Below are 27,025 nucleotides of genomic sequence, written 5' to 3' on the forward strand. Positions count from 1 at the left end.
CTACATCCTCTCCTCCACCACCCTCAGACTGCGGCCAGGACTGCAGGCCACAACCAAAACAGACTCACAGCCACCTGCTCCTCTGCACCCAGGCACAGGCAGACACGCAGGATCCAGACCTCACCTCACATGGAGCACACTGCCCAGAAGAAGGTCACTCCAAGCACTCGGCACTGTGCCCTCTCTGGACACTCAAGCTATGTGACTCACTCAAGACTGAAAAGATTCATGGCCCCTCTTCATTTAAAACCCATCTAAAATAGCCCAAGAAATTATGAGAAACAAAAGAAAATGTCCTCTAATTCTTACTTTTAAAATGTTATTCATTGCTAATACTAAACAATTCTTGAAGAATTCACATAAAAGCAGTGTCCTACACAACCTCTCTGCCAAAATGTTCATCTCAATACTCAAAGAATTCTATCACTTATTAGAATAAAGGCAAGAAAGACCACGCATTGCTACTAAATACAGGGGCACTAGCAGTAATAAACACACCTGCACTCGGTGCTCAGAGAGGGGTTTTTAAATGAACGTCCCCCATACACTCATTCCAGGAAACCGAGAGGCAGTACTGTCAACCAAGCACAAAACAATGCAAGGAGGTGCAGGACAGTGGCCAGAATCTGGCCCTGCAGCCGAAGGACTTCCTGTTCCAAGGGTCTGAGACGAGTATCACTGTGTGCTCTGATGAATGACAATGACGTCAAAGCACAAATGACAAAGAAGATACAATTATTCTTTAATCCTTGATCATCGCAAGAGGATATGTAAGAAAGGGGAGCATGTGATTAGCAGGGCAGCTCATTTCCTTCCGTATAGTTTCTCAGCTGCTTCCTCCTGGTCTACTCCTGGTGTCCGGTCGTGGTCTGATCATAAAGTGAGCTTGGTGAACATGAATGTTGCTAATCAGTCACGATAACTAACAGCATGTCCCGTACCGAGGGGACCATCATGCTGCTGCACGAGCGCAGGTTTCCAAGTGGGACGACCTTTCCATTCTGGATACAGACCCAAGTGTCCCATTGGTCAGGAATCTATTGACCACCAACGCGTTCATCTGCCTTTGAACCACAATATTCTTTTCTGATTGCCAGGGCTGGATCTCTGAAGCTGTCAAGGGCCATAAAATCTGTCCGAAGCAAATTAGTTGTTTGTAAACTATGCCCAGGCTTTAGCAGAGTGATCTTAAAACAAAATCCATGGGATGAAATCAATGCTCAGTGGGCTATAAGCCCCCACTGCCTTCACTGATAAGTGAATATCAAAACTGCTCAAATCTAAAAAGTTCTGAATCCAGAAAAAGCTAATCAGCATTAGTTATTGTCTAATTTCACACACCATGAGTCTTCACCTATTTTATTATAAACACCTTCACTCTTCTACTTGTCTAACCTTTTCTTTTTAGAATATTAACTGGAGCAAAGATGTTCCAGTGCTTATTCTGTGAAATGGCAGATTTTATAGTCAACAACTGTTATTCTCTCTGAGAGACCATCAAAGTCTTAAACAGCGATGCATGCTGTGCTCTTACATTCTATACTCGGCTGACTGCAATGGGGACTCAAATCTAACTTTCCTCCATTGACCCCCAGGCTTCCCCTCGTACACTCCTTCGGGGAAGTCTTCTGGGACTTTCCTGATCAGGACAACTCCTACGAGTACATGTGTCACAGCTCCATTACTCTCCCCTCGGCTATCTCACAAAGAAGTACAATAACCTGCTTGATGTTCCTCTCCCTAACCAGGCCAATGACTGCCAGGGCTGTGCTGCTCTTACCATTTTGTCCCCAGTGGTGGGCACAATGAACCCCATGAATATTTGAATAAATGACTATCAGGGAAAGACTGCTTGATTCTGAGCCACAGACACAATCAAAGACAGCACAGGGCAGGTCTGGACAATTTCAATTCCTTTCTGAATTTCAAGAAATCAACTTGGCCACTTGCCTAATTCCAAAAGTCCAACCATCTATAAGAATGAGTCCACACACACAGTTCTGAAGATTCTACATTAGGGGAGTGAACATTTTTCTATACTTTCATGACCTCATTTTCTTACTGAATAATAAAAACAACAAAGATTTACATACCTTGGGCTCTATGAATCTCCTCAAATCACCTGAATCCAGCCACCCATGTACAATGGAGCCCTACACTGTGAAAATGCTAGATTTGTAAAGTTAGTTGATTGGGTGAAAACAAGTCACAAAATTGTGAAAAATAATCCTTGGGCAAGTGCTGTGCTGGACACAGACGTGCTTCTTTCAAAAGTCCCACACAACCAGCTCTCTCTGGAGGTAAAGGAGATATGTTTCTTTGGTCAAGGGCCTGATGGAGAAGCTGGTTTCCCTAGAGTGACCAGGTTTTGCCAAAAACTCCGTGCAGTATCTTTAGGCACAGACGTTAGCCCAGCACGGAGCGGGACCCAGCCCTAGGGCCCCTGAGGACCCAGGGCTGTGTTTATGGCTCACATCTCACACTCTCTTGGGCAAAGCTGTCTGGGTTTTCTGGGAGACAGAATCACCCACGATTTCAATGGTTGCCTTTTCTCTCCTACTTCCTGAATTTGTGTAAATTAAATTTGCCTAAAACACAACACGGCTCTTTCCTACCGCCTGGTCAGTCACCCAGACCATGTTGAGGACCTGCGCGACGGGTTGGTCCCTACAGTGCTGCCGAGTGGGGCCCAGAGAGGTGGGCAGGCAGGGGCCGCTCCTGTCCAGGGCTGTTTCCTGCTGACCCGCGTCACAGCCCCAGGCTGCCAGCCACATCGTTCTCCCTTTCCTAACGCAGTGCCACGCTGCCGTGCGGCTCCTCTCTTCTGTCCTCGGATCCCTGTCAGGGCTCCACAGGTGAAAACAGTCCTCGCAGCAGCCCGTGTGGTCCCCAGGGAAGCACTCACCATCACAGCTGGGTTCTTCACTGTGATGCAGGGCGTGGTGGCCCGCAGGGCTCCGCTGATGCCATGGTAGTATTTAAAGCAGATTTTTATCTCTGCTGCAAAACAATGGGAGAAAACAAGAAACACTGAGACAAGCCCCGCAGGAATCCGCTGCAGAAATCCCTCATATTTTGTGAATGGTCCTTCTTTTCCAATCACAGGCACTAAGTTATACCAAGTCCTGCTTGATCTTACATACTTTTCTGAAATTTCCAAAGAACATCTTGGACATACCTGAAAAACAATGCGCAAAAGCAGTACCCTGAAACACAGCATAGGACAAGTGAGACCGGCGATGTTTGTCAAGGCAGACGGCGCTGCATCTCATGCTCGTGCTGCCACTTAACCCTCCTCCCCTCAGCCTTCAGAGGCAGAAACCCCTGGCCCCACATTACAGCTGAGGTGTGGGTCAACAGAGGTCAAACAAACAAGGAATGAGAGCTGGGACTCAAACCCATTCCATCCAATCCCAAAGCCTTTGCTCTTGACATTTACATTGTAGACAGACGTCAGATGTCAATGAAACAGAAAAAGTAGTCTAACAAAGTATGGAAGCATAACATTGCCTTAATGGACTACTTTCATTTAAAAATATTATATTACTGTCATTTTCCATGTGATTTCAATGTAGCCACTAGACAGGGAACCACTGATATATATATATATATATATATATATGGATGTATCTCACAGCATGTGAAAATCCATACATCTTAGAAACTTGTTCTGTGCATTTGAGCTTGACAAAAAGAAATGTAAGTACCAATTACGGTTTTGAGAAAGTAGCTATAAAGAACATGAAGCAAAAACGTGCTTAATACAAAACATACAGTGCCCGCCTTTCTCTACATGGCGAGTGCCCAAGTCGCTGGCCTTGGTCTACCAGGGCAGCCATGCCAACCCAGTGGGAGATTCCTGGGCTCACCCAAGTCACCAGATCATAAAATGGGGCTGTCCCGGGAGTTTCCTGGAGCTCCACCGTCACTGCCTTTCCTGACTGCAGATGGCCTCCACTTGGTTTATTTTTAAAGCAAGATATACTTTAAACCATCCTTCTCTAGGAATCTGCATCATCATACTCTTCTCATCAATAATCACTGAGGAAACTTGAAGAACATATCCGTCCTGGGGTAAAACATGGAGTCCTTCTACGATGTACATGGATCACTGCAATCATTCACAATCAGCTCATCCACCAAGAGGTGTGCTGGGCACCCACCCCGATACACAACCAGCGCAGTGCCAGGCAGCTCAGGAGTCCAGGGAAGGCTTCCCGGGGGTCGGGCAGGTGTTTTACAGCACAGCTGCTCAGGAATGACGAAGGACAGGAAATACCAGACAGCGGCAGGGGGAAGAGCCCAGAGCCCAGGAGGAGTGAGTACACGGTGGAGCCAGGAGAGCATCGGGGAGCGAAGGGTCTGATGGACAGGAACGGGGGAGGGCGGCAGGAAGGGCAGAGACGCCGGCGTCACCACTGCCTGGCCTCCTGAGGACGCTTCTTCACGCGGTTTTCCTGAACGCCAACGCCAACTCTGGTCACTGAGGGAACAGCAGCTGCTGTACGGATCCCAGCAAGCCTTGCGCCCCAACCCACAGTGCGGAGCCCGCAAGAGCAGACCTAAGTCACACGCACCGGGCGTCAAAGCAGAAGAAAGCGCAGTGATGCGCGTGATGTGCTGACTGAACTCTGGGTGCGAGCTCCTTGGTGTTGCTCTCCACAAGGCAGAGCCGGCATCTATGCATCTGCCTGCAGCAGCACTGCATGAATCACATCTGTGCTCAGCGAGTGAGCAGGGCGCTTTTCAATACAGAGAAGTGCATTTTATATCATCCTCTCCTGACTCCCTCTCGGGCCAGAGGAGGCCATCTGCTGGTTTCTAAGGTCTCAGCAGCCAGGTAACAGAACACAAGATGGAGAAATCCCAGTGTAACTCCTGAGAAGACGGTGCTGACCAGGCCAGCTCTGCCAGCTAACCCACTCCACCCCGAGACAAATACGAATCCATGCAACAATAAGACAGACGGACTTTCGAATTTGCAAAAACAGATTATGTGGGCACCATCGCCAACGCCGCAGAGCTGTGGCTGCAGAGGTGCAAAGCCCAGGGATTTACATGACCTCCTGTGACAAAGCCACACGCAGGCCTCTGGCCACCAGAGAGGAGGAGGGGACACTCGTACCTGGATGGAAAGCTGGTGTCCTGGACACCACTGAAGACTTCTGAAGACACAGGGATGTTCCTCGCCAAGAGGGATGCTTCATCTTCACACATCCGGGTTCAGGAAGTCACCGGGTCTGTTTACCCAGACCTGGAAACAACTCTCCCTCTGAGGGGGCAGAGAGCCGAACGCCCTGGCTATGGGACGAGGGACTCAAGAGGGTGGAAGGGAAGCAGTGCCAGGCGTCCCCTGAGTGCAACCCCTGTGTCACAGAAACATATGTAAGGACACGCAGGAAGGGCAGTTCCGGGTGTGCATCCAACCGATGGAGAGGCGTCTGCGGGCTCTGCTCACAAGCAGGTCCACAGAGGACAGGGAGGGAGGGGAATGATGACTGCAGCAACTCAGGGTCTCCTCACAGCCTGCTGTGGCCACCAGCTACAGGGACACAGACAGACCACCCAGGCTGCAGACACGAGGAGTTCCTGCAAGAGCACACTCATGGAAAGCTCATTGCCTCTGAGGCCAGCAGGCCGAGGGGAGGGGCTCTGGATGGACCCAGGAGGCATGGGGTCAGCAGGGCCAGGGCCAGGGGACAGGAGAAGACGGTGGCCCACATGACATTGTCCCCTCTCAGGTCCCCTATGAATGTGGAAAAACAGTATAGCCTTTGCAATAATCTTTCAGGCATTTTGCTTATAGGGCTATTAAAATAAAGATTTGTACCCTCTATTTAAATGCTTACGAGAAGAGAAGCCTCTTTGTATTCCAATTTTGCTCTTTATTAATACTCTGGGTTTCTCATATAAGAGAACCATGTGACATGTATGCTTGTGTGTCTGATTTACTTCACTTAACATTATGGTCTCAAGGTGCATCCTGTGAATGACTGGAGCTTGTCCTTCTTTACAGCAGAGTGGTACTCATTGTGTGTAAGAACCACACTTTATCTGTTCATCTGCTGATGGACATACAGGCTGCTTCCAAGATTTGGCTATTATGAACTGTGCTGCTATAAACGTGGGTGTGCATGGATCACTGTAATATGATGTTTTTACCTCTTTGGGGAAAATATCTAGAAGGGGAAGAGCTGGGTCAAATGCGATTTCTAGTTTTAGTGTCTTGAGGGATCTCCACATTGATTTCCATAGTGGCTGTACTACTTTACATTCCCACCAAGAATGTAAATGAGTTCTTTTTTCCCTGCAACCTCACCAGGATTTGTTATTATTTTATTTCTTGATGATGGTCTTTCCTTCTGGAGTGAGATGGAATCTCAGTGTAGTTTTAATTTGCGTTTCTCAAATGCCCAGAGATGTTGAACGCTTTTTCATGTATTTATTGACCATTTGTACTTCTTTTTCTGAATAGTATCCATTCATTTCAGTTGCCTGTTCCTTTGACTGGGTCTTTTATTTTGGGAGGTCCAACTTCTATGAGTTTTTTATATATTCTAGATATTACTCCTCTGCCTGAGGACCGGTAAAAATTGTGAACTTATTAATGTTCACAAACACAAATGAAGATGCCCTTGCCTGGGCAACACATGGCACTGGCAGGTCCAATACCTAGGGGCAGCTGGTGGGAGGGGCCTTGGTCACAATCCTGCTCCTAAGGGGTTCCAAACACCGTACTTAAAGTAAGCATCCTAGTACCTAGTACCACCTTTTAAAACCAAGAACATATTATTTGGTTTATATATGGATAAATATTCCTCAAGAGATAATAAGAAACTGGTAGCTGGTTACACCAGAGAGGGGAGACTAGTGACTGGCCCCAAGTTGGGAAGACATTTACTTCACTTTTTCTATCTTTCTAACATTATATTCTTCTCACAAATTACCTGTTCAAAAATTATTATTATTTTTTTTTTTTTGGTACCAGGGATTGAACTTGAGTCCTTGCGCTTGCACAGCAGGTGGCAAAACCACTGAGCTAAATCCCCAGCCCTCAAAAATTATTTTTAAAAAGCAATCTCAACTCATCTACATTAACCATAGCATTTTATATGCAATTATGTCTCAAGCCTTGTCTGGAAAAAGGCTCCACGGCCTCTCCAAGCAATAGATGGTTCTGACCCAAAGACTGGGGTCTCATCTACCACCTGGAACAGCTGCAAGGCCCACCGAGGCAGCAGGTGTTGGCCTATTCTTATTTAAGAAGTGTGGATTTTCTCCAGGTTTCTAGAAGTAAAATATAAAGTTGGACCAGAGACATGAGTGGAACATAAACACCTTTCTTCATTTAGCACTCCTATGTCACTAAAATAATCTTAAAAAATGAAATTAACCGCAATTTATTTAAGACACGATTTTAATGGTTGCCTTGTGTGCTTTCCATAAAAGATCACAGTTTTAAAGATCACAGTGCCTATTTTTAGCCCCTTTTTCTTCAGGGTTCACCACTTGAGAAGGGAGTAAACACGTTTTAATCCTCATTCTTTTAAGATGTGCCCACATTCCTAGCAGCAAGCCAATGGTCATATATGTACTACTGCAAGTTGCCTTCTCTTTAATGAGGGCTGAGGAGCCTGAAATGCCAGCCCTTCCTCAGCTACAGTGCAGAGAGACAATACCTCCGGGTCAGGACCAGAGACCCAACAGAACCCCTAGTAAAGTGCACGGATGAAGGCGAGGAGCACCCGCTCTCCACCCAAAGGGCAGGGCGGCCCTTCCATCAGGGAAGGGACCTGAGAATGGTGGCGTCTGACAGCAAAAGTACGAGGCCAGGCCACCTCCTCTTTCCCAGACCAGAGCCATCCTGTATCGCTGCTCAGGAGGCTCCAACCTGAGCACCACAACTAAGAGATGAGACTGGTATGTGCCACTCACTGGCTCCTCATGCTACCTCTAATTCCCAGGCTGAGACAGGAAAAGACAGACAACACCAGGAATTGCTACAGATGCCAATGACTTGCTATTATGCATAACAATCAGAAAGCAACCCAGTGTCCAGCACACAGGAGGAAGTTCCCTTCTCTGGGGCCCCCACTGGCCCCGACATAGGGAGGGCCTACAGCAGTGGTGGCACAAATGGACAGGGAGAAAGTGGGCAACAGGAGAGAGGGGAGGAAAGACAAAAAGTCAGTAGGAATGAGCAAACCAGTGGCCATAGTTTACAAGAGACGACAGAGAACAAAACAGGCACATTGGCGAGCCAAATCTATTTGACACTCCACAGCTTCAGGATGCGCACATAGGACAGTGTGTGCCCACATAGGCTCAGCTCACGCTAGGATAGCTGAGCCCAGTGACGAGAAAGTGCAGTTGAAGCTGACGCCTGGGAAGGTCACTGCTGCAAATCAAGCCTCTCTCCTTTGAATCCAGTCAGGGCAGCCCTGTGAAGTGTAGGGCTGGGGGTTTACCCAGCCCATCCAGAGCTGCCTGATATTTGGGGAGCTTGGGGGGAGTGTGCAAACCCACGGATGCCTGGGAACTTGGACAAACCAACTTTCAGAGAATTTTACTGTTTGGACTTTTGATGAGCTAAAGACAAATACATTTTCTTTCCTGAAGATGAAACCCCAAAATTTAAAATACCATAGTGTCAAGGCCAGAGGTTGCCAACACTTAGGACTTCAAAGCTGTCTAACCCTCTCCACTGTTTAGAAGCTCCCTGCCCCTGACCTGAGAGCCAAGCAGCACCCTTCATGCTGTGACATCCCCTAGACAGTTCCAACCAGACATCAGCTCCACACCCAAAGGCAGAGACCTGGTGTCTGGGCGCTGCTGGAAATAGCACCTTTATTTTTTAACACTGCGGGCTAGAAATGTGCTGGGAGAAGCCTCATTCTGACGAAGGAAGCCAGGCTTATTTGAGAGCAGGAACTTTCTAAACTTCCAGTTCACTGTCCTGGGCTTTTAACTTGGACTACTTTTGTCTGTCTTTAAACAAGACATTACTAAATATTTCCATTTTTACAATCCTGCTATGCAATGCTCCCAATTTTATGTACCAAGAATTAGGTTTGAAAATGCTCAATCAGAGGAGAAAAGAAAAAGAAACAAAAGCCCTGCTCTTTTTTTTCACTCCCACTTCCTAGTTTCAGGGTCAAGCCCCTTCTGCTAGACAATGAACTGTGATGGATAGGAAACACCTGCCAAGTCTTTGCTAGATAATAAATTCGTATTTACTATATTCACTATTTAGTATGGCCCGGTCACCAGGACATGATGCGTCTTTAACACTTTTCGGGGGGGAAAGAGAATCAATCACAAAAATAGAGAGAGATTGTGTAAATGGGTTCTCCCCTCACACGATGCTCCGAGTCTAGCAGCGTGTGATGCGGCTCCTCCCCAGGTGCACCCACCCTGGTCGGCAGCCCATCCTGCCCACCGTCCCCAGCACTTCAGGACAAAGGGAAGCTGGCTTGGCCTGCCCCTCTTACAGCTGGCAATATTCCTCACCCAACGCGCCCCTTGAACCCTGGGATTCTTTCAAGGAAAGAATCACATTAAAAGTAAAACCAGCATCTCCCGTTTCATTTTCCTCATTCTCTTGTCATTTATTTTCCTTACTAGTAGGAGCACCAGCTAAGCCAGTGTTGGAAAGAAGAGTATTAAATAGGCAAGAAAAATAAATCACCCACCATCTCACCTCCCAGAAACATCCCTCCACACACATCGGCAAAACTTTCCCCACACGCTATGCCAGTCGTTGGGACGATGACACGTGCATACATACATTCTCCACATCTACCCACTCCCTAATGCCATCGCCTGTTAGAAGCATTTTTTCCCTTAAAACTACCTCCCACTTAAGGTCTACAGAGAGAATCCAGCCAGGACGCTGGAGACCGTGAAAAGGAGGATAGCTCTGGGGGCAGAGGCAGGAGCAGACCAAGGCCCAGCATGCTGAGCACCCAGGAGGGGAGGGGAAGAAACGACTGGATGCCATTAATGCCAATGCACGGTGATAGAGGTTCATGTTTTAAAGTAACTTTTGCCTCACGGAAGTTGTAGCTGCCTCAGTACAGACATGCTAGCTGTACGTTTCCACTTAATCATATATATATATATATTTTTTTTTTTTTTTTCTTTTTTTTGGTACCGAGGATCCAACTCAGGTCCTTGTGCTTGTGCAGCAGGCGGTGAAACCACTGAGCTAAATCCCCGGCCCCTTCCACTTAATCAATCTGTATTTTCTATTTTAAGGTTTAACAACTATTAACCTTCGTCACTGGTATTCATCCTGTCTTACGCTAAACTCCTTGCATCTAGAAACCTTCATTCTTCCATAGAGCTCAACATGTTTTCCTACATTACAGAAAAATAAATTTTGTAAACTCAGATGATACCCCCGACCAGCTAGGAAATCATTTTTCATTCATCTTCTTTCTACTGCATAAAAATACAGAGAGTATTTGATATGTTCTCAATGGCAAATATAAAGGCCTCCCCCACTTCATTCAGAATCAAAGAGATTTCTGCTAACTATGCACTCTACAAGAATGCATATTCCTGCAGCTGGCAAAAAGAATCACGGAGCACTGTGTACGCAAATAAAATCTTTGCACTGACCAAAGTCTTGACTTGCTCTTTCTGCTTCCTAAAATTAATATAATTAAATATTAATTACAAATATCAATTATAAATTAATATAATTAAATATTAATTACAAGTATATCCATAATTTGTAAAGTATTACAATAGCCATACATAATTTATATGCCATACATTCACAAGTGTATGTAAAAATACATTATACATATATTTACGTACATATACCTTTATCATATGTACATGTATACACGTTGTTCAAAACCTGTGAGCATTCTCTAATGAGCATTTTCTAAAACAATGTCTTTTCGCTGGGGATTTAGCTCAGTGGTTCCACAGCCTGCTGCACAAGCGCAAGGACCCGAGTTCGATCCCTGGTACCAAAAAAAAAAAAAGAAAGAAAGAAAGCACTGGAAAAATGATAACAAATGGAAAAAATGGAAACAAAGTCTTTGTAAATAGGGAATGGTGGAGGGGGTGAAGGGAGGGCTGGGAATGGGGAAAAAATAAGAACCAAGATGCATCATGTAAAGGTACAATTCCCAATGAGAAATGTAAATGTGTCGTATACCTAAAATGTACCAATAAAAGAATTTAAGTAAAAAAAAAGATGCCAAAGGGCTGAGACCCAAGGGAGGCAGTGATATAACTCCCAGATGGGGGAGGCCAGGGGACAAAAAATAAAATAAAATAAATAAAATAAAATAAAACAATGTCTTTTCCACTGTGGTGCTTCATGACATAAATATGTAAATAAGAACAAAGGACTTTTAAAATAACATCCAGAAAAGATCCCACAGATTGCCACACACACAATACCAAATGCTAAACATGACTTACATTCTCAGCTACTTACGTTCCATGAAGTAGGGCCCAGGCTCGATTCTCCACACAATCTGTCCTTTTTGTGTTCCAGTCACGCCCCTGTTTTTAGAATCCCAGAAGTTGGCTGGAGAATTCTCATCTGGAAAAACCAAGGGAAGCCTTTTAGCTTAATTAGAACTTGTCTTCTCCTAGCTCAAAAACTAATACAACCTCTAAAACAAATTTTTTAAGTGGAGGAGAAAATATTAGTGAACACTATTCTTAATGACTCCCTCCCAGCAGGTTACTATCCCGCATGTCTAGTGTCTACATTTGCATTTATTTGGGTGGGGTACGAGGCTGGAAGGAAGACAGCGCCTGTGGGCTTGGCCAGGGTGGCCAACGTTGCCAAAGACAATCCTGTGAAGAGCAAAGGGCACCGTGCAGAGAGCCAGCCCACTCTGGAGGGCTGGTGCCCTGCCATCTGCATCAGCACATGTGAGTTATGGAGTCTTCACCAGAACAGTCACACAGCACCGTTCCTCTTAGGAAGGGAGGGCACAGCCCTCTGGAGACAGCGCGTGTGGGGTGCAGGTGGGCAGCTCAGCCCCTCGAAGAAGGCAAGCAGGACACTGCCACCTGGAAGGCGGACAGGCGGTCGCAGAACACTGGCTCCGAAGGACATCCTGTGCTCCTGAGGCAGGCTGCGTGCTGCCGGCCTCTGCACATCTTCCTTCGCGAGAAAACCCCATTGTGTCCAGCAACTCCTCAAACCTGTGCAGCAGAGAGGCCGCGTGACCCAGCTGTGGCCAGGGAGACACAAGCGGAAGTCTGCTGGGCGTGTCCTTGAGGCAGGCGGCTCCCTTCCCGTAGGAGAGGGCAGGCTCGGCACCCTCTGCCCTTCCTCCCGCTCTCTTCTGGATGAAAGCCACATCCTCAAAGCACTCGATGACTTGGAGGCACCTGCCCAGGCTGACCCGGAATCTTCAGGTCTGCATAGCAGCTGCGGGTGAGACGAGAGTAGCTGCTTCTCCAATTCAGGGCTGCTGGGATGAGCAGACAGACGCTCATACTTCACATATTTATTTATTAGCTATTGGTGACTTCACTTTGATTCACACATCAGGGAGCGTGGATTAGGGGAAGCCATACACTTTCCTTTGAGGAGATACTGTTTCCAATAATTCACTATTCTCGACAAATACAAACACTTCTGCCATTGCAAGGCAGCCACTCTAATTACAGATATAAAGTTCCTAGAAATAAACCAGCTGAGAAAGAGGTCGGAGCATTCTGTATGAGGACCACAACTGCCCCAGGACCCTCGCCCTTCTGTTGCTGGCTCGTGGAGCCCCGGCGCCATGGGCACAGCGCGCAGTGGGATGCCTGGGATCCCTCTGTCCTTTGCTTGGTCCCAGGGGGACTGACGTGAGCTGGTCCTTCAGATGAACCCCTTCCTTTAGGAAGCGTGGATCAACTCCTCTGTGTAGCTGTGGTCAATCACAGTCCAGCCTGAGGCTACTTTGACAATGGTGTTCCTCTGCTCAGATCTTTTTTTCCATGGATTTTTTTTTTGAGGACAAAATATCTTTTCCTAGATTTTATGAAATATTCTTTTTACCTTCATTCTAACACCTATATTGAATGATTCAATCTTTTTAAAATGCTCCCACCCCAGGAGAACAATGAATATAAAATGTTACACCAAAGAAAGAATTCCAAATCCTCTGCAAGTGTGATATAGAGATAATTATAAATCTATTTCTTCTTGTAAAACTGACAAATCAATGAAATATTGGTCTTTGAAACCACCTACCACCGTTCCATTTCCACAGTGTCACCTCTTTTCCCCGCTTCTCTTAACAAAGATGCCAAACCCACATTCACGATGCTGCCTAACCAGGCCCCTGCGTGGAGCCAGGCCCCTGCGTGGAGCCAGGCCCCTGCACCCTGCGGCACTCAGGTGATGAGGACGGTGCCTGCTGTCCCCTGGCTTTTCAAACTCCCTCTTCCTGTGTTCCTCCCCTCCTTGTGCCTTCTTGCCAGGGCTGAACCTGTCGCTTCCACCAGTCACCTCTCTCCCTCTCCCTACTCGACCCTCTCCCTGCAGAGCAAGGGGTCCAACCTGTGGTCTGCAGCCACGGCAGCCCTGGGCAGTTCGGAGCACGGGTCTTGAGATTATCAACGTTTAACACTGTGATGCAATTCCATAGTTTTCATGGCTTGATCAGGCAGTGGTCCAGCGAGGGCTGTGTAGGTGACGATGTGATGCTGGGTAGGGAGGGACAGGGCAGTACTGACTGCAGCCTGTGCCTGCCACGGTTGAATCAAACCCCACAGGGATCAGGTACTTGTGTGACTTGGCGAATGAAACACAGCAATTACCAGTAATACGATGGCTGACCCAAAAATACGGTGTGCATTTAAATTTTTAAAATTTATTACAATGAAAGACACATCGCCATTAGTCCTCCTCAAAATATTCCCCTCACTTCAAACACATTTATCTTATCATTTTTACCACTTTTAAAAGTTTTTCCCTTTTTTCTTTTTATTACTGTATGTTTGTAATATGCGATGAATACACTCACCTTGGGGAACTGGTGAATGCACATACTTCGTCTTAATCACTTTTGCTTCCTCTTCTCATTTGCACAAAATCTGCCTCTTTGTTTTTTATTATCTTTCATTTTGTTCTTTAAGTTATTTATGTTTTGTCTTGCCACTTTCTGAAGCAGTTCTGGAAGTCCCCTTTTGTGACTGTCTTTACAAGGTGTGATTTAAAAAATACTGTATAGGGCTGGGGATTTAGCTCAGTGGTTCCACCACATGCCTCGCAAGCGCAAGGTCCCAAGTTCCATCCCGGTACCAAAGAAAAAACATACTGTGTGGCGAACGATGCTGCCAAGCACCATCCAACAGAAAGGCAGCCCTGCGAAAACATGACACTGTGTCCCCATCCACCTTAGTCACCACATCTGGGGCAGTGAGACTTCTGGCTCCTCCCCTAAAGTCAAAATGACCATGAAAGGGAAAGGTTTCTAGTGGATTCAGGACACGGAGGCATTCAGGACAGGCAGTCAGAGACACTCATGAAGAGGACTCCGGAGCTGCTGCAGAAAGTGCTGCGCAATGGACCACTACACTTTCTGGCTAAGCGGTGCAGAGTCTCAGCCGACCTGCACATGCGTGCCTGTGAGCACACACTGACTGCTGTGAAGCATGCACGTAAGTTTCCTAGTGATTACTAAACTCTGGCTTGTTATTTCGATACATTATTTACTACATTTAAATACTTTAAAAAGGAAGTTTCACTACTTACAAACATGAACCATATTACCTATTTTATATGCAGCCCAAGACGACTCCTTTCTCTTCAGTGTGGCCCAGCCACTCACGGACAGGCAGGAGAGCGACCTGCCCTCGGCCTTCACACCCTCGGCTTCCAGGGCTCTGTCTGCTCTTTACCTTCCCTGCTCCCTTCCATCTTGTTCCTATTTCCCTTCCTACTGGAATTAAAGTGTCTGTTTCCAGTTACAGCAGCATCTACAGTAGCAGTGGATACTCTAAGTACTTGGGTAATTTCCCAGCTGGAATGAAGTGACAAAAAAAGAAATGCAGAAGATGTTTAACATATAAATGCTTTCTCTAAATCCATTTTTGGTAGTTTTCAGAAAGGTTAAAGTCCACTAACATCTCATATGTCTTCTTCACAACTAGACCTCCATACCCACAGGTTTCATATCCACAGATTCAACCAATTGCATACAGAATATATTTGGGAGAAAACTGCATCTGTTCTGAACTTGTACAGGCTTTTCCCCTTGTCATTATGCCACAAGGGATACGCTCTTTATACAGTGGCTGCATTGTATCGGGTATTCTAAGTTACACAGAGATGGTGTAAAAAAATAAGGATGTGTGTAGGTGATGTGCAAATGCTATGTCATTTTGTATAAGGGACTTGAGCACCCACAGACATAGGGAAGACTGTATTTGCTTACAAGTATAATTGGCTGCCTATTTTCTCTAAATACACACACAGAAGACTCTCCATTCCTTCTAATTTTCACGTATACCTATTTGTGAATATAGTGGAAGCATAATAATCTAGAGAACTTTTGAAAATATTTTCACCTGCCATTATTTTAGTAATCGATGATGCTTTTCCAAAGTGATTTTATTCAGTTTTTTAAAAAAAATTATTCTGGGTCACAAGTCACGCAGAATGTGCCAAATCAGCCCGTGCCCCAGCAGCAATCCACTGGATACCCCACCACCACCCTCCTCTGGCCTCTTCTCTGTACAGCTACCTGGTTCCACACTACAAAGACGCAGAGGACACCGGACCACCAGACCAGTGTACTGGGTAAGTTGGAGTCATCTTCACCTCCCATCAAAACCGGGTCTATCTTCAGGGGAAGGGCAGCTGGAACCTGCAATACAACTCTGCAGAGTTCAACCCTACAGGAGGACAGGGAGCTCAACTTGGGACTTGCAGCCAGAAATCTGCCTGAATCTCACGGGTCTGTGACTAGCTTGCTGAGACTCATTGACTTATATCTGCACACTGCAACCCACGTTGTCTATTGTGACAGTAGAGACATACCCTGAAAGAGGTCCTTCGTCTTCATGGTTATTTTTTATTCCCAAAATTAGTATTATTAGTTTGGGTTTTTTTCTCTTTTCTTTTCTTTTGCTCCTCTCATCTTTAATTTTTTTCCCTTCTCTTTGCAAATATTTGTTTTTCTCTCCTTTTTCTCTTTTCTTTTTTTCTTTCTTTTCTCTTTCCTTTCTCTCTCTCTTACACTCACTCTCTTGCTCTCCCACATTGTTCATCTTCCCTTTCTGTCCCTGTTTTGGTCCTCATTCGGAGTTCTTCTTTATTTTCCTAGTATTCTCTTTTTCCTTCTCACCTGTGTCCTCTGGCCACATTGCTAACCTTCCCCTATCCTTCTTCCCATCTGTCCCTCCCTCCCCAACCCCTTCTAACTCCCCATCCCAAAGGGTAAAGTTGTTATATTGAAGAGTTTATTCACTATATGTTGGGTTGGCCCTCGATCTTGATTTAATTCACACAGCTAAAGGTGATAGATTAATAATTACCACAAAATGTCATTTTCAAAGATGTACTTGATGCAATGGTGTTGCTGATTGTATCACTCGGGCCGAGGTGTTGGTATTGACCTAGTCAGTGAACCTTCCTAGTATAAGGAAAATGAGATAGCCTTAGAGTCATTAGAGACTCAAAACTTAAAGACCAGCTATATCTGGAAGACACCTCTGAGAAGCAATCATTCCATAAGGGTTCTAATTACAAGCAACAAAGATACCGACAATAAGCAATTTCAAACTATCAACCCAGGAGTTAAACCAAGGACAGTACCAAAAACAAAAATGAGAAGACATTTAAGCAAGGCACAAACTCAGACTTCCACCTCACCAAGGGTAAATCCTGGGGGAAATGAGATAGAAAAGTCCCGTAACCAACCACCTGGATACCCTGAACTGATAGCACAGGAAGTAACAAAACAGATGAATGAGGCTCTAGAAAAATTCAAAGCAGAAATAATCTCCCAGATATCCACAGAGATGGTGAGCAGAGTGAAAGACATGATTAGAGGATCTAGAACAGAAACAGATAAAAAAATAGATGAGCTCAGAAACATGTTGGAAGCCATGAATACCCAGCATAAGAAAGAAATGGAAACCATGATTGCCCAACATAAGAAAGAAATAGAATCCATGAAACAGATTCAAACAGATATTCAGGAGATCAAAAACTCCATTGAAAGTATCCACAGCAGATTAAAGGAATCTGAAAATAGAATATCAGATATAGAAGACAGAATCGCGGTTAGAGACCATGAAAATAGAGATTTCTTAAAAACAGTAAGGGATCACAAGAAATCAATCCAAAAACTGCTAGATGATGCAAAGAAGAATAACACAAGACTGATAGGAGTCTATGAAAAAACCGGAGAAAGCACAATTGACATAAAAAACTGTTCACAGAAGTAATAGTGGAAAACTTCCCAGACAGAGGTAGGGAATTGGACATACAGATAAGTGAGACATATAGAACTCCAACTAGCCATGATAAAAAAAAAATCTACATCTAGACATATAATAGTCAAGATCCCAGAAACCCAACAGAAAAACAAAATCCTACAAGCAGTTAGAGAAAAGAAACAAATCACCTACAAAGGAAAGCCCATCAGAATCATAGCAGACTTCTCAATACAAACCCTCAAATCAAGGAGAGGCTGGAGTGAAGTATTTCAAGCTCTAAAAGAAAATAACTTCCAACCTAGACTGTTGTATCGTGCAAAATTATCTTTCAAAATCAATGGGGAAATTAGATACTTCCACGACAAATAACACCTGAGAAATTTCATGAACACCAAACCAGCACTACAAGCAATTCTAAACAATATCCTAGAAAAAAGCAATGAAGGTCGCAACTCCATGAGGCCCAACAGAGGGAAGCCACAAGGCAAGGTAAGACACTAAAGGGAAAGGGGGGAGAAAAAAAAAGAAATAAAGGAGCCAAAAAAGTAAAACATCATGACAAGGATAAATCAATATCTATCAATTATAACCCTCAATGTTAATGGCCTCAATTCACCAATCAAAAGAAATAGACTGGCAGAATGGATTAAAAAGGAAAATGCAACAATATGCTGTATACAAGAAACACACCTAACTCAAAAAGAAACTCATAGACTGAAAGTAAAAGGATGGAAAACAGTTCTCCATGCCACAGGAACCCAGAAGAAAGCAGGGGTAACAATCCTATCTGCAGACAAAGTACATTTCAAACCAAAACTAATTAAGAGAGACAAAGATGGTCACTACATCCTTGTAAAGGGAACAATCCAAGAGGAAGAGATGATAATCCTAAATATATATGCACCAAATACAAATGTTCCCAACTATACAAAACAAATATTAATAGACATGAAAAACCAAATAAACACTAATACAACTGTAGTGGGGGACCTCAATACCCCACCATCACAAATAGACAGATCATCTAGACAAAAAGTTAACAAGGAAATTCTAGAACTGAACCAAGCTATTGAACAAATGGACTTAATAGATGTTTACAGAGTGTTACACCCCACAAAATCAGAATACACATTTTTTTCGGCTCCACATGGGTCATTCTCCAGAATAGACCACATGCTAGCTCATAGCACATATCTAAGTAAATGTAAAAGAATTGAAGTTACCCGCTGTATATTATCAGACCATAGTGCAATAAAATTAGAGATCAATAACATAAGAAACTGCAAAACCCCAACAAACACATGGAAACTGAATAACACCCTCTTGAACAACCAATGGGTCACAGAAGTAATTAAAGAAGAAATTAAACAGTTTCTACAAGTAGATGAAAATGCCAGTACAACATACAGGAATCTATGGAACACAATGAAAGCAGTTCTATGCGGGAAATTCATAGCAGTGAATGCCCATATTAGGGAAACAGAGAAAACTCAGTTAAATAACCTAATGCAGAACCTCAAGCTCCTAGAAAAAGAAGAGCATAACGAATCCAAAGCTTGTACAAGAGGGGAAATTATAAAGATCAGGGCAGAAATCAATGCAATGGAGACTAAGAGAACAATACAAAAAAATCAATGAATCAAAGAGTTGTTTTTTTGAAAGAATAAATAAAATCGATAAACCTTTAGCCAACCTTATCAAAAAAAGGAAAGAAAAGGCACAAATACACACAATTAAGAATGAAAAAGGTGAAGTCACAACAGATCCAACAGAAATCCAGAGGATCATCAATACATACTTTGAGAACCTCTACTCCAATAAAATGGAAAACACAAGAAATGGGCAGATTCCTAGATACATACAAATTGCCAAAGTTAAATGAAGAAGATATAGAAATTCTAAATACCCCAATTACAATGAGTGAAATTGAAAATGTAATAAAATATTTACCAACAAAGAAAAGCCCAGGTCCAGATGGCTTCACTGCTGAATTTTACAAGACATTTAAAGAAGAACTAATGCCATTATTCTTTCAACTCATCAAGGAAATTGAAAGGGAAGCAATACTTCCAAATTCATTCCTGGAAGCAAGTGTTACTTTGATTCCAAAACCAGGGAAAGACACAACCCAAAAAGAGAACTACAGGCCAATCTTCCTAATGAACATAGATGCAAAAACCCTCAACAAGATACTGGCAAACAGAATACAGAGGGTCATCAAGAAGATCATACACCCTGACCAAGTCGGATTTATCCCAGGGATGCAAGGATGGTTCAAAATTCGTAAATCAATAAATGTAATACACCATATTAACAGAGTCAAGGACAAAAACCATATATGATCATCTCAATTGATGCAGAAAAGGCATTTGACAAAATCTAGCACCGATTCATGATAAAAACCCTACAGAAAATTGGAATAGAAGGTCTTTATCTTAACCTGATTAAGGCTATCTATGAAAAACCAACAGCCAACATCATACTAAATGGTCAAAAACTGAAAATTTTCATGCTAAGATCAGGAACAAGACAAGGATGCCCACTATCACCACTCCTGTTCAATATAGTTCTGGAAACATTAGCCACAGCAATTAGAAAAGAGAAAGAAATAAAAGGAATAATGATAGGAAATGAAGAAGTTAAACTGTCATTATTTGCTGATGATATGATACTTTACATAGAAGGCCCAAAAAACTCCACCAGAAGACTTCTAGACTTAATTGACAGATTCAGTAGAGTAGCTGGATATAAGGTCAACACTCAAAAAACAATAGCCTTCTTGTACACAAATAACAGACTCACTGAGAGAGAAATTAGGGAAACAATTCCTTTTACAATAACATCCCAAAAAATGAAATATCTAGGAATCAATCTAACAAAGGAAGCAAAAGACCTCTACACTGAAAACTACAGCACTCTGAAAAAGGAGATTGAGGAGGATATAAGAAAATGGAAAGAGATCCCTTGCTCCTGGGTATGAAGAACCAATATAGTGAAAATGGCCATACTTCCAAAACTACTATATAGATTCAATGCAATGCTAATTGAAATTCCAACAATATACTTCACAGAACTAGAGAAAACAATCCAAAAATTCATTTGGAACCAGAAGAGACCCAGAATAGCTAAAGCAATTTGAAGCAACAGAGACATGGCTGGGGGTATCACAATCCCCAACTTGAAACTATACTACAAAGCTACTGTGATAAAATCAGCATGGTACTGGCAAAGGAACAGACCTGAGGATCAGTGGAATAGATTAGAAGATGCAGAAAGAACTCCAGACGTGCTCGGCCACCTCATCTTTGACAAAGGAGCCAACCACCCTCATTGGAGGAAACATAGCCTATTTAATAAATGGTGTTGCAAAAACTGGATTTCAACCTGCCAAAGATTGAAACTAGACCCATACCTATCACCGTGCACTAAACTAAGACCAAAGCGGATTAAAGATCTAAATATTAAGACAGAAACACTAAACTTGTTGGAAGATAGGTAGAACTCTTGAAGACACTGGCATAGGAAAAGACTTCATGAACAAAAACCTCAGCACGGGAACTAGCAGAAAGAATCAACAACTGGGATCTCATCTTATTAAAAAGCTTCTGCACTGCAAGAGAAACCACCAACAGAGCTAACAGACAACCTACAATATGGGAAAAAAATTTTAGCAGTTGTACCTCAGACAAAGGACTACTATCTAGAATATATAAAGAATTGAAAAAAAATCATACCCCCCAAATTCAAAGACCCAATTCAAATATGGGCATCTGAAATGAACAGACATTTCTCAGACAAGGAAGTCAAAGCAGCAAACAAATATATGGAAAAATGTGCAACATCACTCGTCATTCAAGAGATGCAGATGAAAACAACAATGAGATTCCACCTCACCCCAAAAGAATGGCTGCTATCAAGAAATCAACAAATAACAAATGCTGGCGGGGTTGTGGGAGAAAGGAACCCTTCTCCATTGCTGGTGGGAGTGCAGACTGGTGCAACCACTGTGGAAGTCAGTGTGGAGATACCTCAAAGAACTAGGTCTAGAGGTCTCATTTGACCCAGCTATTCCCCTGCTGGGTATCTTCCCCAAAGAATTAAAAGAATCATACCACAGTGATATATGTGCACCCATGTTCATAGCGGCACAGTTTGTAATAGCTAAAGCTTGGAAGCAGCCCAAGTGCCCATCAACTGGAAATTGGATAAAGAAAATGTGGGTTTTTTTATAAAATGGAGTACTACTCAGCCATAAAGAATGAAAAACTAGAGTCATTTATAGTTAAATGGATGCATATCGAGGCCATACTCTTAAGTGAAATAAATAGGACACAAATGTGTAAATACCGACTAGCTTCATTAGTGTGAGAAACTGATAGTGTAAACAAGAGTTAAAATGATTAAAATGAATAATTGATAATTTGAAAAAAGGAAAAAAGGTCCAAAGATGAAGGAGTGAAGGGAGGGGAAGGGGAAAGGAAAAGAGGGAAAGGAAAAACTTTGAGAAAAGAAAAAAAAATGGAAATGAAATCTATGTAAATAGAGAAGGATGGAGGGGGTGAAGGGCGCACAGGTAACGGGGAAAAAAATAAGAACCAAGATCCATCATGTACAGGTACGAGCACCAAATGATAAATGTAAACAAATTGTATACCTAAAGTGTACCAATAAAATTAATTTTTAAAAAATTATTCTGTAGGGCTACTCCAATTAATTCTGTTACAGAAGCTGTAATTACTTCTGTTAGGTCTACTTCTCCAAGAAAGGAACACAGTATTTGAGCCCAGGACATGAAGGAGTAAAACACAAGATGAGCTAAGGTTTAAAAATGAAGCGTCGCCCAAAGACTGGAGTGTGGAGGGCTGGACCTCCGTGCTGCGGTGTTCAGAGGTGCGGCCAGAGAGGTGACCGGATCCCGAGGGAGCTCAGCCCATCAGAGGGTTGGTGTACAGATGAGTCCGAAGCTGAATGGGCTGACAGGAGAGGCCTTGTGGGGAGGCGCCGTCACAGAGGGTTCACCTTGAAAAGCATCCTTGTCACCTGCCCATGCCTCAGTTTCTCCTGTTTGGCTGGCACAGGTGAGCAGCCTTCTCCACCACATTCTTCCACCACAACCAACCCCACATCACAGGCCCAAAAGCAGCCAGGCAGGCACCATGACGTGAATCCTCTGAACTGTGAGCAAAATAACCTTGCTCCTTTTCAATTACATCACACAAAGCTGCCTGACATGATTGCTCTATGCAATTCTCTTCTATTAACTATTTAGAGGTTGACGAAACTTCTCAAAACATGTTAATTAGACGAAAAACAGGCTCCTTCTCCTCAATTATAGCACATGATTTTAGGAGGAACACCCAGGAGTCTGGGTGTTTTTAAACTAACTTCTGCATGTTCACTGGCTTCCCTTTCAGCTAATGCCAGAGGCTTCTTTAACACGCCAACTCCTGTGCTGCTCTTCTAGAGGTTTTGATTCAGTAAGTTTGAGTCCAGGCCCAGGAATCTGAATTTCACCAAGAACTCCAACCAGGTGATTCTCACCCAGGAACTACAAGGGCTACACTTTGAAAATTCTGTTCTGTGGTTACTATCAGGGAAAGTGAGCCATCACAGCAATGCTGTGAACCACGCTCATTGTTGGCTGTTGACAGATTCATTCACTAGGCCTTTACTGACTACCTATGGGGACCCCCATGTCCTGACCAGGACAGACACAGGGTCCTACCCGAGGGAAATGGTGTGTGACAGGGACTGAGGAGGTGTGACCACTGCTCCCTGTGACCGCACCTGAGTGACGGGCTCTGGATGCGCTGAGATGGCAGTGTCTGTGAGAGCCGCCCGTGGCGACAGACGCCAGGAAATCCACAAGTCTGAGCCATCCCTGAGTCCTCCCATTCATCTGTCACGGGTATCAGTATCCTAACAAGGATTCATATTCTTGGTTCCATGAGTGGGATCAGAGCAGCAAAGAAGTAGCCACATTTAAAGCTAAATTCAGTGACAGAAGTTACTCCTGTGGCCTGGACCTCGGCATATTAACCTTTCTTCTGTGGAAAAGTTGGATTCATTATATTAACCTGCAGCATGACTGCAAAGAGTGATTTTTAAATTTTTTTTATTTTTTATTTTTTTGGTCTCGGGGATCGAACTCAGGTCCTTCCACTTGCGAGGCAGATAGCAGAACCACTGAGCTAAATCCCCAGCCCCTAAGACTGATTTTTTTAAACAAATTTTTTAAATGCCACAAATAGCTGAAATAATGTAAACTCAAAGAATTTAACTTCTAAAAATCTTCCTTCCCCAAAATATTTCAAACATGGAGAGGAGCACAAAAATGATTTTTAAAAGATTATTGCTTGTACGTAAATTTTTATTTCCAGAAAATATCTTTGAGTCAGCTTTTATGGTGATAAGAGGATAATAGGAAACACGAACAGATGTTCAAAACATTTTTTGGGTTTGGAAACACTTCTGTGCCTATGCGGATTTCTCCTAAACCCTCTACACAACACTAGAGATGAAAGTGAAACAAACAAATGCACAGAAAATTCTTTGAAGCCCCCACTCTCGTACCAGTCAACCCAAGGGAACAAAAAACAGATGAGAATTTTGTGAGAAAGACATCATGTGGATGATTGTGCCAGAGAGATAAAAAACAATTCTAACAAATTTTCTTTCATTTCAAAATAATTTTGTCTCCTCTGTACATTTTCCCCAAAAAAGGCATAAACACAGAAAGTGATTTTCCATTGCCTTTTGAATACAAACTGAAAATAACTCTCCCTTGGTACTGGATCATAAAAGTGCCTGACTTGACTGGGGCCACACTGGGGGGTCGGGCACCCCATCCAGGATGTGAGATGTGCAGAGTGACACTGAGCTGCGATTTCAATCAAAAGGACGACTTTAGACCTGGACAAAAAACATACCCTCGCACAAGTGGGTAACAGTGAACCTCACCAGCATGCGGGGGCCGACCACAGGAACGCCAGCACAGGACAGAGAGAACCAGGGACAGGGACTCAAGTCCGGAGGACCCTGCACTGGGAGGGGCCTTGCACTAGCCAGGTTTATCAACCACTCTAAGAACTTGTGGGTGTGCAGACTTGGCATCCCACTGCACCAGCCTCCTGGATGCCTAGCTCCTTATTTTGAAGCCCTTCTCGATGGAAGGAAGAGCAAGCACGACAGCACGCTCAGAGCTTACCATGGTGCCAGGCTGCCCACCAAGGGGGCACCCACTGCGAGTGTGGCACGACTATTTTCTCATACAAACCAGAATGGTTTGCTGAGAAAAAGGTCCCAGAGATGGGAGAGAAAGACACCAGCACACGACACAGCAGCAAAAGCAGCAGCAGCTAGGAACAGCAGATGACACATCTTCAAACTCTGGCCATGGGGACACGGGACACTGAAAGGACTGTGGAACGCTCCCTGAGGGGCTGCGTCGCCCCTGCCCTGGAAGGGAGAACTCAGAGGGTAGGGAGCAGCAGAACCCACCTGCTCCACTGACTTTGGGAGAGGTTTATTGTTTTCTTATATGTCCAGAGGGTGGAAGTTGGAGGTCAGGGTACCAGCAAGATGGGCTTTTGGGGACAGCTGTCTTTTGACTTCAAGTAGACAGCTCCCCTCTCCCTATGATCAATCTATCTATCATCTTTCTATCTATCTACCTACCTCCACCTCTCCTAGAGGATTAAACTCTCCACTTTGACTGCTTCATTTAACCTTTATTAGCTCCTAAAAGTCCTATTTCCAAATATAGCCACAATGGGGGTGAGGGCTTCAATATAAGAGTTCTAGGAAGACACAGTTCAGTCTATAGAACCAGGTCTCACTTTCTTATTCTAAAATATGCTTGATCATATTGAACTTAATGAGCTCCAAGGGTAAAGATCCCGTGAGATAACAATGCATGTGCAAGTTGGAAGAGATGCTTTATTGCTATTTCCTCTACAAGAGGCCAGCTCCTGGGGAAAAGGACATCTTTCACCAGATCACACTGGTGACTTACAGCCAGGCCCTCACACACCCTCCAGATGTGCCGGGCAGAAGCAGCAATTTCTGGTATAGAATGCTTGATTCTAAACTCCCTACATTAAATGGCTTAGTAGAAATAAAATGCTAGACTACTGCCTGGCACATAGGACTCTCTAAAGAGCGTTTAGAATTGTTATTTACTGTACTGTTACTATTAGAATTGTCATCTAATATTTCCATGCCTTTGTGGTATCTCCTAAAATCTCCACACAGCTTAAGAGATAAAATAGAAACAAACAAATGGAAAACTCTTAGAGCCCTCTCCCTCCTACCAGTCAACCAGGGGAACTGAAAATAGATGAGAAATTTTGTGAGAAAGATGTCATGTGACAGACTTGCCAAAGAGGTGAAAAGCAATTTTTTTTTTCTTTTTTTGGTACTGGGGATCAAACTTGGGAACTTGTGCTTCCAAGGCAACTGGTGGAACCACTGAGCTAAATCTCCAGCCCCTGAAAAGCAATTTCTTACAAATATTCTTTTGCTTTAAAATAATTTCATCTCCTCTGTGCATTTTCTCAAAAAAAAAAAAGAAGAGATACGAATCTAAGGTGATTTTCAGTTAGCTTTTGAATAAAAATTGAAAATAACTATCCCTTGACAATGGGTTATTATTTACTGCTATTATTAGTAGCAATAGGATTACTACCTTCTACCAGCTGGTTTCTTCTCTTGCTGGTCTCTTCTCCCACCCTTTGCGTCCTGTAGGCTGTCTACTTGCCTCACTCTGATGTTCCTCCACACGACAGGCTTGTTCCAAGGTCTTTGCATTTGTTATAGTTTACCTTTAAGGTGCCCCCCAAGAGCTCATGTATTCGCCATACTCATCAGTGGATTCATCCACTGAATAGCTGAGGGGCTGAAGATGCTGGTGGGAGGTGGGCCTGAGTGGAGTGGGTCACTGGGGTGTGACCTGGAGGGGTGTGTTCCTATCCCCCGCTCCTCCCTGCTCTCTCTGCTTCCTGGCCACTGTGGGGTGAGCAGCTGTCCTCCCCCAGACCCTTCTGCCAGGCTGTCTCTGCCTTGGAGCCGGCTAACTTTGGACTGAACCCACAGGAAACCATGAGCCCAACAAACTCCACATCCTCTAAGCTGCAGGTGACAGGTGTTTTGTCCCAGCAGTAGGAAAGCTGACTAAAACATTTTGCTTTTTTGTGTTTCCCCCAAATTTCCCTATGATTACTCCCTCACTTTATTAGGAAATGTTTGGATGTTTCCCTGACCAAGCTGTGTGATATGGCATGCTCCTATCAACCTCCTCGCCCATTTCCTGGCCCTCCTGCATGAACCCATGCCTTGCATGAGATGTTCGAGGGTCTGCTATGAGCCATTTTCCCCACTGGAACAAAACCTCCACAAAGACAGTGCCTGTGACTTTGCTCGGATCTGTGTTATTCAAAATATTGCCTGGCAGATTGATGATGGTCAATAAATACTTGTTGAATAATTTTAATACATGTAATTTTCTTTATTCTATAATTGCTATTTTCTTCTGTCTTTGGGACTTAAACTATTCTTTCTCACTTTAGCCTATTATCACTTTGCTCCAAGTTAAAAAAAGGATCATCTA

General features: G+C 43.9%; 1 protein-coding gene across 18 annotated transcripts in view; it reads right to left on the reverse strand.

Annotated features, from left to right (window-relative positions):
* The window catches only part of Hecw2 (HECT, C2 and WW domain containing E3 ubiquitin protein ligase 2), a 356,226-nt gene that overhangs the window by 118,658 nt on the left and 210,543 nt on the right, over window positions 1-27,025 (reverse strand). For 15 of the 18 annotated variants that reach the window (XM_021247748.2, XM_021247752.2, XM_087202670.1 and 12 more), the window contains 2 exons: window positions 11,459-11,566; window positions 2,906-3,000 (listed from right to left, as the gene is read on the reverse strand). In XM_021247748.2, the coding sequence (XP_021103407.1) occupies window positions 2,906-3,000; window positions 11,459-11,566 (203 nt within the window). Of the gene's footprint in view, window positions 1-2,905; window positions 3,001-11,458; window positions 11,567-12,045; window positions 15,149-27,025 lie in introns of those variants that run through there. The other 3 variants (XM_021247757.2, XM_021247747.2, XM_021247759.2) reach the window with 3 other exon arrangements.

This window comes from Heterocephalus glaber, unplaced genomic scaffold (assembly GCF_053883595.1).
Source record: "Heterocephalus glaber isolate CG9 unplaced genomic scaffold, H.glaber_assembly_v1.0 deba00001779, whole genome shotgun sequence".
NCBI classification, from domain to species: Eukaryota; Metazoa; Chordata; class Mammalia; order Rodentia; family Bathyergidae; genus Heterocephalus; species Heterocephalus glaber.